Source organism: Elaeis guineensis, chromosome 5 (genome assembly GCF_000442705.2).
Source record: "Elaeis guineensis isolate ETL-2024a chromosome 5, EG11, whole genome shotgun sequence".
Classification (NCBI taxonomy): domain Eukaryota; kingdom Viridiplantae; phylum Streptophyta; class Magnoliopsida; order Arecales; family Arecaceae; genus Elaeis; species Elaeis guineensis.
In genome coordinates, this window is record NC_025997.2 from 22,442,418 (window position 1) to 22,458,339 (window position 15,922).

Here is a 15,922-nt window from a genome sequence, read left to right on the forward strand (position 1 = left end):
AGTTGAAGTCAGGGGCGGAGTCCGGCTCCCGTAGGAGTCCAGAAGGAGTCTGCTTGGTAGTTGAAGTCAGGGGTGGGGTCCGGCTCCCGTAGGAGCCCGGACAAAGCTTACCAGCAGTTGAAGTTGGTGACGGAGCCCGGCTCCCATAGGAGTCCAGGTGAAGTCTTCCTGCAATTAAAGTCAGGGGCGAAGTCCGGCCCCCGTAGGAGTCCGGACGAAGCTTACCAGTAGTTGAAGTTGGTGACGGAGCCCGGCTCCCGTAGGAGTCCAAGCGAAGTCTTCCTGCAATTAAAGTCAGGGGCGAAGTCCGACCCCCGTAGGAGTCCAGACGAAGCTTACCAGCAACTGAGGTTGGTGACGGAGCCCGGCTCCCATTGGAGTCCGGGCGGAGTCTGCTTGGTAGTTGGAGTTGTGGGCGGAGTTCGGCCCCCGTAGGAGTCCGGACGAAGCTTACCAGCGGTTGAAGTTGGTGACGGAGCCCGGCTCCCGTAGGAGTCCGGGCGGAGTCTTCCTACAATTAAAGTCAGGGGCGAAGTCCGGCTCCCGTAGGAGTCCGGACGAAGCTTACAAGCAGTTGAAGTTAGTGACGGAGCCCGGCTCCCGTAGGAGTCCAGGCGGAGTCTGCTTGGCAGTTGAAGTCAGGGGCAGAGTCCGGCTCCCGTAGGAGTCCAGGCGGAGTCTGCTTGGCAGTTGAAGTCAGAGGCGGGGTCCAGCTCCCGTAGGAGCCCGGACGAAGCTTATCAGCAGTTGAAGTTGGTGACGGAGTCCGGCTCTCGTAGGAGTCCAGGCGAAGTCTTCCTGCAATTAAAGTCAGGGGCAAAGTCTGGTCCCCGTAGGAGTCCGGATGAAGCTTACCAGCAGTTGAAGTTGGTGACGGAGCCCGGCTCCCGTAGGAGTCCAAGCGAAGTCTGCTTGGCAGTTGAAGTCAGGGGCGGAGTCCGTCTCCCGTAGGAGCCCGGACGAAGCTTACCAGCAGTTGAAGTTGGTGACGGAGCCCGGCTCCCGTAGGAGTTCAGGAGAAGTCTGCTTGGCAGTTGAGGTCAGGGGCGGAGTCCGGCTCCCGTAGGAGTCCAGGTGGAGCTTACCAGCAGTTGAAGTTGGTGACGGAGCCCAGCTCCCGTAGGAGTCCAGGCGAAGTCTGCTTGGCAGTTGAAGTCAGGGGCGGAGTCCGGCTCCCGTAGGAGTCCAGGCGGAGTCTGCTTGGCAGTTGAAGTCGGGGACGAGGCCCGCGAGGGTTAATCCCGTTGAGAACTTCGGCTGAGAGGATTTTATACCCAACAAACGTATATCTCAAATTCTCAACTCTTGAGAATAGTATCAACATCTCATTAATTTCTTAAACGATTTAAGGACACGTAATATAAGAATAAAAAAAATAATCTAATTTTATTGATGAATAAATGAGTTAAGTATAAAATTATGTCTTAGAATAATATAATGCGTTTGTCAGATTGACTCCTAGGATATACATCTAATAACCAAAATCAAGGAGACACCCTTGCCACATATGCCGTCGGTCGATCCAAGGTCCCCTTGCTAGATCCGATCTGATCAGAGAATCCTGCATCTCTCTTCAAATTCAAACACTGCAGCATCACAACTGGCCACAGAGCAGATAAGGAAGAAGATAATGGGTATATCTCATCTGATAAGTCAAGGCTAACCATCTGAGCCGGCATTCCCAACGAGGCAAAGATAACAAATATATCTCTTTCGATAAAGTAAGAGACAACAAGTGTATCTCACCCAATAAGATAAGGCTAACCGCCTAATTTTCCTTCATTCTCATGACTCTTCAACCTCTGCCTATAATAAAGACCCACAGGGGACCCCAAGGTATGAAAAATCTCTCTCTCAATATGCTTGCTCCTTTCTATCTATGTCAGAGATCTGACTTGAGCATCGGAGGATCCCACCAGAGTCAACTCTAGTCGAAAAATTTTTTTACAGGTCCTGCCACTGCCATTTAGCTGTTGCCGACTTGCCATTGCCTCCAAGCTCCAGCCAACCCAACCTTAAGATGGATTTCTGCTACAACACACATGATACTTCAGAAAGGTGGAAGTTAGCTTAGTGCAAGTCTTACACCATGGATTTGGTATTATAGTCACATTATCATGAGAACAGAAATCCATAAATTAAAATTTTGTAGCCATAGAAAAATCCTTTCGATCAAAAATCTCCAAATCCTACAAAATATCATGCTTCTATCAAGATTAAGCTCTCAAAACCTCAAGGGACCAACTCACACGGTCGCACTTCATAGAAAATCCCATATTCTCCAAAAAAATACCCCAACCAATTATCATGGGAACAGAAATCCATAAATTGGAAATTTTGTAGCCAAAAAAGAATCCTTCCGATCAAAAATCCCTAAACCCAACAAAATATCATTCTTCTATCGAGATTAAGCTCTCAAAACCTCAAGGGACCAACTCACACCGCTACACCTCCCAAAAAATCCCATATGCTCCAGAAAAAACCTCAATCGGTTATCGTGCAAATAGAAATCTTTAAATTGAAAATTTTGTAGCCAAAGAAGAATCTTTTCGATCAAAAATATCATGCTTCTACCAAGATTAAGCTCTCAAAACCTCAACAAACTAACTCACACGGCCACAGCTTGCAAAAAATCCCATATGCTCTAAAAGAAAACCCAACCAGTTATCATGAGATAGAAATCCATAAATTAAAAATTTTGTAGTCAAAAAGAATTCTTTCGATCAAAAATCTCCAAATCCTACAAAATATCATGCTTCTACTAAGATTAAGCTCTCAGAACCTTAAGGACCAATGGACACCACCGCACCTCGCACAAAATCTTATATGCTTCAAAAAAAAACCTCAACCGAAACCTAAAAAACCCCCTGATCTCCCTTAGGTTCTCTCCTTCCCTATAGATCTCCAAAAAAAAGAATGAAATGAAAAGAAAAACATGATCAATCAAGATCTTACCTCATCTTGATCACCCTTGACTTCAGCCCCCTTCTGATCGCATGGTCATCGTTGTTAGCACCGCCTTCTTCCCCGTCATATATGCCGCCTCTTTGGACCTTGAATCCTATCCCCACTGCCTTGGACCTTGAATTTCCTCCTCCCTCGATGGTGCCATGTTCTTTGGCTCCTCCTCCGACTACTTCCGCTCCCCTACAACCTCAATGTAGGGATGGCAAAATCGACTCGATGCGATGGGTATGCACCCTACCCAAACCCGGTCACATCTGAAAAATAGGATTTGATCAGATTTGGATAAAACTCGAAAACTATAGCACGGATATGGGTAGGATATGGGTAGTGCTATTTTCTATCCGAACCCGATCCGAACCTATGGATTTGGGTAATATTCGAACCCATATCCGAATATATATATATTTATAATTCTGTTTTGGTAATTCTGTTTTGGTTGATAACATGCATAAAATTATTTTACTTATTTATATGTTTTATGTTGAATTGTAATTCTATTTTTATATTTGATTTCTATAAATTTGGACTTATAAATTATGTTTTATGTTGAATTGATAATTTTATATTGATCGATAATATGCATAAAATTATATTAGTTGTTTATTTTTTTTGGGTATGGGATAGACATGATGCGGGTATGGGTTGGGTATGGGAAAATGGGTTATCCGTGGGTATCTCTGAATCTATTGGGTATGGAGATGGGTATCTCTTTTCTTATCCGATCGGATATCGGGTAGGATTTGGATATAGGATATTAAGTTTGGATTTGGAGATGGATAGTACAATATTCGATCCAAACTCTATCCATTGCCATCCCTACCTCAATGACTCCATGAGAGGAAGAGTCAAAAAGAAGGTGAAGGGATGAAGAGAGAAAGGAAGGCAAGTAAAAAAAATAATTTTGAGATTTAAGAACGACAGTAAAATAAATAACAGTTTGATAGTGATACGTGGTATGCTAATATATTACTTCATAATCTAATATGTCAATACAAAATTTTATCTTCAATATCCGCTGATCATTTTATTTATATTATATAAATTATTTTAAATTTAATATATCAGTATAAAATTTTATCTCTAATATTCATTGATCTTTTTACTTATGTTATATAGATAGATAGAACAACCGGACAAGATCCAATGGCACCAGAACCACCCGTCAATAATAAATCAACTCCAAAAAATCAAATCTAGTCACGCAAACTCAAAACATTAACGCGCCGCCCCTCTTTCCTTGCCCTTTCCATTGGCCCCTCTTTCCATCCTATAAAAAGCCCATCATTTCCATCACGGCTTCCAGAGATTGCATGTCTTAATTTTGAGGAAGAACTGAGGAAAAGAGAGAGAGAACCAAAAGAAAACTTTTCTCTTTTTCCTCCCAAATTTTGCCGGATCCCTCTGCGTCCATGTCTTCCGATCCATTCGCCTCCGGGGGGGGCCACCGCTACGTGAAGATGCAGTCCGAGCCGACCCTCTCCTCCTCCCACTCGTTCCGGCAGTCGGAGCACCCTAGGATCTTCGACGAATTGCCGAAGGCCACCATCGTCTCGGTGTCGCGCCCCGACGCTAGCGACATCAGCCCCATGCTCCTTTCCTACACCATCGAAATCCAGTACAAACAGGTTCTCCTTCTTCCCCCCCTCATTTTCTTTCGTGTAATATTCGGTTTTATGTGTTTTTCCGATGAAATTTGTGGTTTCTTGAGTTTTGATGTGATGCGTGTGGCAAAAGATGGGAATTAGGGCTCGGTTGGATGCCGTTCGGTTGGATTTTTGTTTTTGTTTTTTTTTTTTTTGGAGAATTCTCATCAAGGTTGCTTCTTTATTTCTTACTTTAATGAATTAGGGCTGGGTCCGATGCCATTTGTCTGTTTTTTCCCCGAAAGCAAGATTCCTTATTTATGGGTTATGTTGGTGAATTTTGATCCTTTCTGCTCTATTAAACCTGAGGCGAGCAAGTTTGGTTCTTTCGGTTATTCATGCTTGGATTATATGTTGGTAGATTGAGAAGCTTATTGGTTTTGCAGCATGAAGATTTAGTGTTTTAGGTGTGGGGTGTTATGCGTGGGAGGCACTGCCAAATTGTATGCAAGCTTGTTGATGAGACCATCAACGTTGCAAGCCATCGCCAAGTGGGCCCCACATGACATTAGAATATTTCTAGCCCATTTAAATTGCAGTCTATTTATTCCATGTATCACTAACTGTTTTGATTTGGATTCTTGCTACCTTCAGTTTTTCTATACGTGACATGACAAATGATAATTTGTGCCCGAAGCACCTTGAGCATCATGTTTTCTCATTTCTCTTGATCACTTATGACTTCACTCCATTTGCCCATGTTCTCAGATGTAGTTGTGTTGCACTGAACTAATGAATCATTCTTGAAGGACTTAAATTATTATGACCTTGATGTAATAAGCAGGACAAAAATGCAGACCTTAGAGGGAAACCTTTGGATGAGAAATTTGTATACCAATGTCGATGCTCTTTTCCTGGTCCACGTGCAGTAGTTTTCAAAGCTGAAAGGTCATTCATCCTAGGTTGTTAGTTTTATAAGCTTAGGTGATCCATTCTCTTGGAATGATGTATCATGAAGAACAATATTTGTGGAGAAGTTACTTGGATGGAGTGTTGAGAAAACATCCAATTAAGGTAAAAAAGATATCTTTTCTTTCTCCCCCAGCAAGGTATCAAAAATTACAAAATAGAAATTCTAAATTTTGAGGCTATACAACTTATATAGCATATATCAGATTGGACATGGACAAGGTAGACTTGTGCGCATTAGAATTTTTTTGCTATAGTGATATAGCCTGTGATTAGTAATTGCTATTCCAGCACGAGAGAATTTAACTCAGTGATTTTTCCCATCTAAAACTACCATTAAAGAGCAATGCATAAGGCACTAAAATGCAGTGGGATGAGAGAAAGGGAAACAATAGCTGAAATTTGGACCTTTTTTTTAATCGAAAGTTATAAATATGAATGCAATTAATGATGAGTTGTAACTTAAATTCTCAGCCTACCAATTAGAAAAAATATATTTTGCATATGATTTCTGTTTCGCATGGTTGCCAGCAATAGAATAGACTTCTGACTTGATGTGTTCTTTGCATTCTTCCAGTTTGTTTTATTTCATAAGAACTAATTCTTTTCTGTTGGTTACCTTCTTTATTTTCTTCATTGTTAAGTGTCTGACAGTTGAGTTGATTGTGTCATGCATAATGCATTTATGCTGGTTTGGTACTATGCTAAAATTTTTCGAGTGTCGACTTGCCTTAACTTTGATGTGAACACGAAATCATTTTTTAAGGAAAAATCAATCACTTCTAAAAATGGGTTTATGCTAATACAATGTTGGATGATCATGCTAAACCAGCTGCCTTAATGTCACAATTTTTACTGGTTCTCTTATTGTTAAAGGATGATATGTAGGCTTCTCTCTGCTTTTCTCAACTTGCATAATATTCTGTTTGGTATATGTGTATAAACATAGTTCGATTAACTTGTGTATACTTTTCATCAGTTCAAATGGCACTTACTGAAGAAAGCCTCACAAGTTTTCTATCTACATTTTGCACTGAAGAAACGAGCATTTATTGAAGAATTCCATGAGAAACAAGAGCAGGTCTGTCTGCAGGATCCTGTCAAAAATCTCTCTTTACTAGCTTTTTTTTTTTTAATTATACAATTTCTTCCATTAGAGAATTATTCTTTGTATGATTTTTTTTCCTATATTATTTAACTATGGCTGCTGAATGTGTTTTTTATGCTGGTTCTTCCATGTGTAGCTATTGGGTCGGTCATTAATCTCTCCGGTGATCGGAAATCTGAAACCAATTCTCAAATATCCATCAAACTTTTCTCTATTTTATCCAATTTAATAAGGATCTTTTCGAGTAATTTGCAATTTTGTATCACTAAGTTTTCCTCGAAACTCCTTAGATGGCTGTTGAACTTTGTTTGTTTTATACAATGTTTTTCCAATATTCTTTAATTTATTCCTCTTAATTCTTTTTGACTTCCAAATATTTTCTCTCAATTATCTGGTTCTTTTGACAAATTGTAAATTGGTGTTCATGCTGCATCATCCCTAAATTCTAACTTTTTCTGTACCAGAAACATGTTTCCTGTGCATACAAATTTGAATTTTCTTTTTTGCTTCCTATATTTTATAGAAGTATTTACTTTTCTCTTGAGAACTGGAGACATTTTTCCACTTCCATCTGTTTACATTTCTGGTAGCACTTCCTGTGCCCTAAACCTATCTCAGTGGCTATATGTAGTTGAACATAGACTTGGATATGTGGAAAACACTGGAAAGACCTTTTAAATCTGTTTAATGTGCATCATATGTATGTAGTTTTAATATTCTTTTTCTGTAAAATTTTCATTGAAGGTTAAAGAATGGCTTCAAAATCTTGGTATAGGAGAGCATGCACCAGTTGTACAGGACGATGAGGAAGCTGATGATGAGCATGTTACTCTGCATCAGGAGGAAAGCTATTCATCTAAAAATAGGTATTTCCTAATGTCCACACAGAAAAAGAAAATATGTACTTTCACAATCAGCAGAAGCACAGAAATGTAGCACAAGAATGTAGCCCTTTACTTTGTTAAACACTTTTGACAATGCATGGCATCCCATGATATGGCAGTAGGGCTCTTCCAAGGATGGTTCTGTTTCTATTTACTGCTTACATGGAAAATAAGAAATCTGATCTTACAAAGTGCATTTTAAAATGCCTTTTTAGTAACATCTGCACTACTCAGTCACATTAAGGTGATCCATTCACATTATACAAGTTTAATTTATTAATTAATATTATTATGAACCAAATGGAAAACTAGAACTGCCCTACATTTTCTTCATTTGAGTTAAGATGAGAAGTTAAACTGATAACTTTGCACTGACAGCCATGTAATCTCTCATAATGTTTAAGCATGATGGATGCTCTAGAGGATTTGGTTTGTTGAAACGGAATTTGTCAGTCCACTTTTCTGATGATATACAGCCATGTTAGGAAAAATGAGAAGTCCAGAAGAATTTTACTCTGTGGAAGTTATGTCCTTTCCAGTTCCCAGTTTCGATCTTTTAATGTTGATTTATCATATGCAGGCTTTATCCCATCAATTTCACATCAACTAACATGTCAACCTGAACTCTTATTCTTGAATTTTGGTGAATGAACTAGCAAGTACCGACATATATTACAAACTTTATCCTGCACCTCTGATATTTATTTCAATATCCCTCTTGTGCCTCATTATCACTTTGAGATATCTCAAATATATGTTGGCAATATTACTGAAGGATTGCCTATTTATCTACTTTTATAAGAGGGAAGATGATCCACAATTAAAACAAGCTCATGATCTGATGTGAATCATCTATGCAAAGAAGATTATTTAGTGGAATTGAGTTATACACAACTTATGGTTTACTATGACGGATCCTGTTTTTCTTTTTGTTTAATATATATACTAAGAACATTCATTCTTTGTGTAGAAATGTTCCTTCTAGTGCTGCATTGCCTATCATTCGACCACAACTAGGAAGGCAGCACTCTATATCAGACAGGGCAAAGGTGGCTATGCAAGGGTATCTAAATCACTTTTTCGGAAACTTGGATATCGTGAATTCTCATGAGGTAAGCTTGGCCTCTGTTTGACATGATATATGTTTGACAGTTTGGTGGCAACATGTCCTTTTTGAATGGTAAACACTGAATGAGCCTTTGTTGAGAGGTCAGGTGAATGTGAAAAAATATGATTTATGTTCTGTATACTTCTACAGCTTTGATGCACATCCTTTGCATGTATGCTTATTGTGTAATTTATTACTGATTGACACTGCTTGTTTCTTAGAATTCCTTTGAGTAATAAGTTTTTCCATATTTCACTTGTTTTGGATGTTCAAGTATCAATACAAAGTAATATGTTGGACACATCTTCCTTTCCTTGTTAGTAACTAATCTATACTTAGTTATGATGCATAATCTAGTGTTGTTCTTTGGGAGTTTTCTTTCTTTTTTTCTTTTTTATTTTTTTGAAAAAAGGAAAAAGCTTTAACCATTACTATAAATATGACCCAATATTGATTCATGGTCATGGTTATTGATTTATGAGGTTTTGTAAATTTCAGGTCTGCAAGTTTTTGGAGGTCTCAAGGTTATCATTTTTACCAGAGTATGGACCCAAGCTAAAGGAAGATTATGTTACAGTAAAACATTTGCCAAAAATTCAGAAGGAAGATGATGATAATAGATGTTGTGCATGTCATTGGTTTAATTGTTGTAATGGCAACTGGCAAAAGGTATTTCATTATGTATCTTGCAAGTTGCAATCTCTTAGTTGGGTTAACTAGTTTGCATGTTGTTTTAAATTTTCAAGAACATTACTGTGTTCTCAAATTTAAGTTATGAAAAGCCTACTTGCTACATGGAGCATAGATCCATTCACATGATACAATCATGCAGTGCCTGACTGAAAGGTGTATGTAAATATGAAATACAACAACATAAAACTTCTGAAAACCATTTGTTGTCCCATTTTCCTACGTGCTGAAACTTGCCTCGACCTATCTTTGCTTTATAACTGCTCATCCAAGGCCATCCTAGATAGAACCAGTCTTGGAGGCTCATAGAGGCTGCTGGCTTGTGCAGTCCTAGCATCTCTAATTTGTTACATGATTTGATAGCATGGATTGGTCCTTTTGAAATTACTTTGTTTGGTAAATAAAGAATAGGCTGTATGGTTTACATTGCCAACAACAACCTTCATTGGGATCTATGTAAAGGAGAATTTTGGGCTGTATTAAGCTGCAATTGCTGCTGGCCTGGATGGGCACCAGCTGGTGATCACATGGTTATGCTTGGAAGGGGGCGTTTGGTATGGGTTGATTCATCTAAGATCAAGGGTGATGTGGGTGGAGATGATGAGATCACCGCATTTGGTTGTATCATGTTGATCCTACGTAGTAGTGATTTCAAATCACCCCCACTCAAATCATCCCTCAACCCAGTGATGGGATATCTATCCTCGAGGTCAGGAATCCAAGATCACTCCTAGTAGTGATCTTGGACTGAAATATAAGGACAAAAATATCCCTCAATCTAGTTTTTTAATTTGATATATCAATATACTGTTAATATATTATATTAATATTGTATATATAATATTATATTATATTTGATATTATATATTATATTTATGATATATATTATATGATAATATATTATTAATCATATTATTGTCATATTATGATTATCATTGAATTAGAGTAAAAATATCTTATTATACTTTATATTTATATAATATAATATTTAATATATTACTTCAATTTGTCATATTTTTCTAATCAAAATAAATATTCATGTTAATAAATAATATATTATAAGTATAAATAAAAATATTAATTCTATAATAACAATTAATATATTTTAATAGGATTACTAATTTATAGGACTAATAAATATATTTTTATAGAATCTATTAATTATTAATATATTAATAAATATAAAAATATTTTATTTATAATATATTATATATGATTAATAAAAATATTTTTATGAAATATATTATGGATAGTTTTGGTATTATATAATTAGTGATCTTGGATTCTCATAGAATACCAAATAGGTTACACATGGATACTTGAGGATTTTTAATCACTAGGTCATGGCCTACCAAATGCCGTGATTTTAAATCATTGGTGATCACATCACCACAGAATTTGAATCGCTAATGATCTTAGATCACTGTAGTGATCTTATTTGGGTCACCAAACCTACTGAAATGTGCTTCTCATGGGTCTGACGAGTAGGATACGTGTAGTTGAGAAATATGCTGGCTGGGCTCATCTTGCCCAGCTATGGTAGCAGCCTTCTATGATGCAGACTGCACATATTAGCAGTCTGAACAAGAATGGCTCTAAAGCAAGGAATTTGCACTACTTAAATTTTTAGGAAGCAAAAGTGATTTTAAAGCTTTTATATGAAGCAATGTCAAAACAATGAGATATGTGGACTTTAAAAGTGTGGGAAAAGGGCTAAGTAACTCCTCTTTTTTTTTTTTTTTAAAAAAAAGGTTTGGTTGGTAGTTGGATATACTAACAAGTAGCAACTAAAGATGGTGGAGCCAAAGGTGATTTGATGCACCAGGAAGCTGGTACAGGAGCAGCATCACAAATTTGTAGTAGGTGTGGGCTGTGGCAACCCAAATAACGGGTCCTAGAAACCAAACTAAGGATCACCATTTATGATAAGAAATGCATATATGTTACTTTTTGACATTATAGTCTGCTGTAGTATGTCCATCATGCACTTCTTGCTTTACATTTTTGTCCTTTTAATTTTCCTTTTCTCCAATGGTAGTTGAGGTTTGGTGCCCCTATCTTAACTGAAATATCCTTTAATAGGATGACTCCAATAATTCATTGTAGTGCATCTGTTATAGTTTCCATCTTGAGGTGATCATATTTTGACTTTTCAGATTACCTTTAATGAAGGGATTATTCAAAAAGGGACCTAGTAAAATAAGGGGAAAAAAATGAATACTGCATGACATCTTCTGATAACAAGGTTGAACAATTTCATTTTCCATGATATCTTGGTTCCAGAGCTTGTGGAAGTTGTTTGCTGCTTTCACATTTTGGACCCGTTGTATGATCATAATAAACCAGACTTATGATCTTATCTTAAAGTTTTCTTGTTTGCTGGATCAAGTTGGCAAATGGCTATGATTTTATAATACTTTGTCAAGGCCTGAGATTTTGTCACATATAACATGCAGTATATAGTAGCATCAGTAAAAACCCTATTTCAGCATAGGTTGCAATCACGCATAACTTTAAGATTTTGCAGGCATTTATTGTTTACATATTCATTATTAACTGAAAAAGGAAAGCAAAATATTACAGGTTATTCCTATGTGTGTTGTCATGTCCAGTATTATAGTCATGGATGAAATCACTGCAATTTTTTTCCTTGAATGCATGAATACATGGTCTGAATACCTCCTTTACCAATGTTATCTATATACCTTGAAATGATTTCTGCATGCAATCATACATAGATGTGTGTATTATCCCCAGTCATTCTACGGTGACATAATCTTCAACTAAAACCCTGCTGCTGTATATGTTATATAGTTTTCATCTCTTATATTGTGTTTGTCTATATCAGTGTCACATGTCAGCTGATGAATTGATTGAATATTGTTTTATAGGTCTGGGCTGTATTGAAACCAGGGTTCCTGGCTTTACTGGAAGATCCTTTCGATACAAAACTATTAGACATTATTGTTTTTGATGTGCTGCCATCTTCTGACGGAAATGGTGAAGGCAGGGTTCTTCTAGCAAAAGAGACAAAGGAACGTACTCCTTTGCGTTTTGGATTTCAAGTAAGTTGCTTTAGATCAAGATTCACAATCTTGGTACCTGACCTTGTACTAATATCATCTTGGTCTCGATATGCTTGGGTTGGTTTGCTGTACCTATACCCAGTATGCCCCCTCCACCGCATATCATTCGATATCAGTATGGTATGCTATGCCTGATATGCACTGGCACAAACTGATATGGCATATCATGCTTTAAATTATTCTGTCATTATGATTTATATTTTCCCCTTTGGCGAAATCAGCAATCTGCATTCAATTTCATTACTCATCTTCTATGGATTCTTATTTTTCATAACTATCTATTCAAATCCATGGTATCAACATGTCAAATCCAAAGCACAAGAAGACTGGACCTTCACCAAATAAATGCTTCTTTGAACCATATCAGTCCTTATTAGTGATCTATGATCGAAATATGCTTATCATCAAACGTTCAAGCCTAAACCCTCATGAAACCTCCATCAATGTTGATATCATTATTTGTTTTAATGATCTAGGCAATAATCAGCAATTTAGCACACCAGATCTTACCATCATGTTTGTCTAATGACTATTGGAACAGATCTGTCCTCTATATTCTCTTGAATCCAGAAAATTCCCTGTTCATATGAAAATATTGTTTTTGTGCCAAATGATACAATGTCAACGATGAAGATGCTACTTCTTCATGACGGACATTTGATTAATAGTAAGAAGCGAACCAAGTACATAGACATTCCAAAGGCACATTGAGGCATAAGTTGCTCAATAGCGTCATTTTACTCTTTCATAAAAAACATTTCATAAAAAAACATAAGTTTTTCCTACATCATTACTCCATTTGCATGGTATTAACAAAATGGATTTCTGATCAAGCAATCCATACGAAAGCTTGAATTTTTGTGTCTTTATGCAGGTTGCTTTCTTGCATTCTCTAACTTGAAGCTGAACCTTTATATGACTAGAATCTATAGTTAAATTCATGACAACACCTATATATTTCTTATTTTTTACTTCAACATTCTAGCATTGTAATCATAAATTTTTTATAGTTTCTTAGTAATATTTTTTATAGAAATGTTGATATTAATTGAGACCAAGGATTGATGTCTGGGTGGGATGGGTGTGAGACCCCGAAACTCACTTCTATCCCCATACCACCCAACCCACCTTCATCCCGGCCAGTTCATGCACCAAATATGGCCATCCTGGTTGGGACATGCCCTCGATCCTTTTTTCTGATGATGGCTCATTGTTGGTTGGGGAAAGGAAGAGAAAACCAGTTCAGCCTTACCTTTTCTCGGATGATGCATCAGCTGGTTGGTGTCATCACTGGGAGGGAGGAGGGAGGGGCTTGATTTTTAGGACTCCTTTCTCTTCTTCTTCTTCTTTCATTTTTCCTTTAATAGGACAGGACTCGAGCCAATCATAGGACTCAAGCCAATCATGGGGAAACCAAAAAATCACATGCCTTTTTTTCCCTTCCTGATGATGGAAAACCTGGGTATCTGTCACGTGAAAAGACTCCATTGTTCAATCATCAACCACACAGATCTCAAAGTGCTCAAAACTCCATTCATCCATTCGCATCGATCTCAAAACGAGCAGTTGATGATTCATTGGTGGAAATGTTCCTCCACCCAAAATCAATTGCCCCCAATTTTTTGGTTGTTAAACATTTTATTTTGTATATGAGTTATGGAGGCCTGCCAAATCTAGCCTCAAAATCCAGAAACTTATGATGTATGGATATAATGGACTGATCATTTGTTTCTATAGAAAATCTTGAGTGAGAACTATTTTTTAATGTGAGTACTAATCGGGATGTTCTGATAATTTTGTACAGGGTTGCTTCAGAGAAATGGATTACATGTGGAAAAAGTGATTTTTTAGTTTTTGCAAAATTAGACATTACATATGGAAGAAAGCCAAAATTAGACATTACATATGGAAGAAAGCTATGAGACTTAATTTCTTACCTCATAAATTTATCAAATACTTAATTTTATCAAATTAAAAAAAAAATCGAAAGAAAGGGCATCTTTCAATGAAAATTAATTTTTTTGAGACTGCTTAATGCACCTTTGTCAACTCAACTTATTTGATAATCTAATATAAATATTTGGCATTATATTTCAGATGAAATCTAAGTGTTCTTCTGAAATTATTTTCTGGAAAAAGATAAATTGTGAGAATTTAGAAAGTGTATACCTTCTTTTGTTTTGATAGGAGAAAAGAGAAAATTATTCATAATTCAATAGGATCTTACTATTCTGTACATGGTTTCTTATCTATTTTATGTTTGCCTCAAGATTTCTAGTTGTCTACTTAAAAATTGATAGCTGGTATCCTTGCTAAAATAACAATTTATTTATTTAATCTTAACTAAACTATGAAATTGAGTGGCATTGTTAGCTTGTATCAAGGCTTAAAGATCTAATACTAGCACCAGCACAGTGTGGTACCATTTGTAAGGTATGGCTGCTGGTGCTGATATGATAGGACTGAGATGTCGCATAATGTGTTGGTACTGTACATTGTTGAGAGGTGTGGATACATTATGGATATGATGCAGAATGGTACGACCCACACAGATCAGTATTCACTAGTACTATATTTTGGAAAAATATGCATTTGATTATTTTGAGTCACAGTTTACTTTGATTAACTTAGCATTTATTTTTCCATAAATTTTTGTAAGAAGCTACTGTGTCATAGTTTTCTGATTCTAATTAAGATTGAATGTTTCAAATTTGATTTCTAACCAATATTCATCTCAATAGGTATCTTGTGGAAGCCGAACTATAAAGTTAAGAGTGAGAACTAATGCCAAGGTAAAGGATTGGGTTGCTGCAATAAATGATGCTGGATTACGGCCTCCAGAAGGCTGGTGCTATCCTCATCGGTTTGGTTCTTTTGCACCACCAAGGGGTTTGACTGAGGATGGTAGTCAGGTTCAGTGGTTCATTGATGGGCAAGCTGCATTTGAAGCAATTGCTTCTGCCATCGAAGAAGCAAAATCAGAGGTATGTTTTCTAATATTTTTGAAAATATCATTTTACAGTTAGCAGCTTCTTAACTCCTTTCCCAAAAGCCTAAGATGTTTGGTAAGTTCAATGCAGATATTCATTACTGACTGGTGGCTGTGCCCAGAATTGTATCTACGACGTCCTTTTAGTGTTAATGGATCTTCCCGAGTTGATGCTTTGCTAGAGGCTAAAGCTAAGCAAGGTGTACAGGTATTACCTATACAACTTTTTATCTGAATTATATTGTGAGCCAAAAATTATATCTTGTGCCAATATTTTGTTGGTTTTGGGAAATTTATTTATGAGAGAACTGCCAGTCTGATGGGTTTTTAGTAGTCAAGATTCTAGAAAACCTCCCCACAGTGAAATGCAATGTGAAATTAACTCCATTTTATGTTATTAAAAAAAACGTTTGGTGTTTACAGGTTACTATGCTTTCCATTTTATTTATATTGATGTGCAAGTAGTATTATTAAATTGACAATTTATTTTACAACTTTTCTGAGTTCAGTTCGAACATATAAACTCAACTCAACTGAA

At 37.0% G+C, this 15,922-nt stretch overlaps 1 protein-coding gene across 2 annotated transcripts in view; it reads left to right on the top strand.

Annotated features, from left to right (window-relative positions):
• The first annotated feature begins 4,224 nt into the window (after positions 1–4,224).
• The window catches only part of LOC105045139 (phospholipase D zeta 1), a 32,525-nt gene continuing 20,827 nt past the window's right edge, over positions 4,225–15,922 (top strand). Inside the window, exons 1-8 of one of the 2 annotated variants that reach the window (XM_073257701.1) lie at positions 4,225–4,592; positions 6,499–6,600; positions 7,372–7,493; positions 8,482–8,623; positions 9,118–9,288; positions 12,201–12,374; positions 15,137–15,379; positions 15,476–15,592. In XM_073257701.1, coding sequence (XP_073113802.1) covers positions 4,377–4,592; positions 6,499–6,600; positions 7,372–7,493; positions 8,482–8,623; positions 9,118–9,288; positions 12,201–12,374; positions 15,137–15,379; positions 15,476–15,592 — 1,287 coding nt within the window. In that variant the 5' untranslated portion in view covers positions 4,225–4,376. The remainder of the gene's footprint in view (positions 4,593–6,498; positions 6,601–7,371; positions 7,494–8,481; positions 8,624–9,117; positions 9,289–12,200; positions 12,375–15,136; positions 15,380–15,475; positions 15,593–15,922) is intronic. The other variant, XM_010923298.4, reaches the window with a different exon arrangement.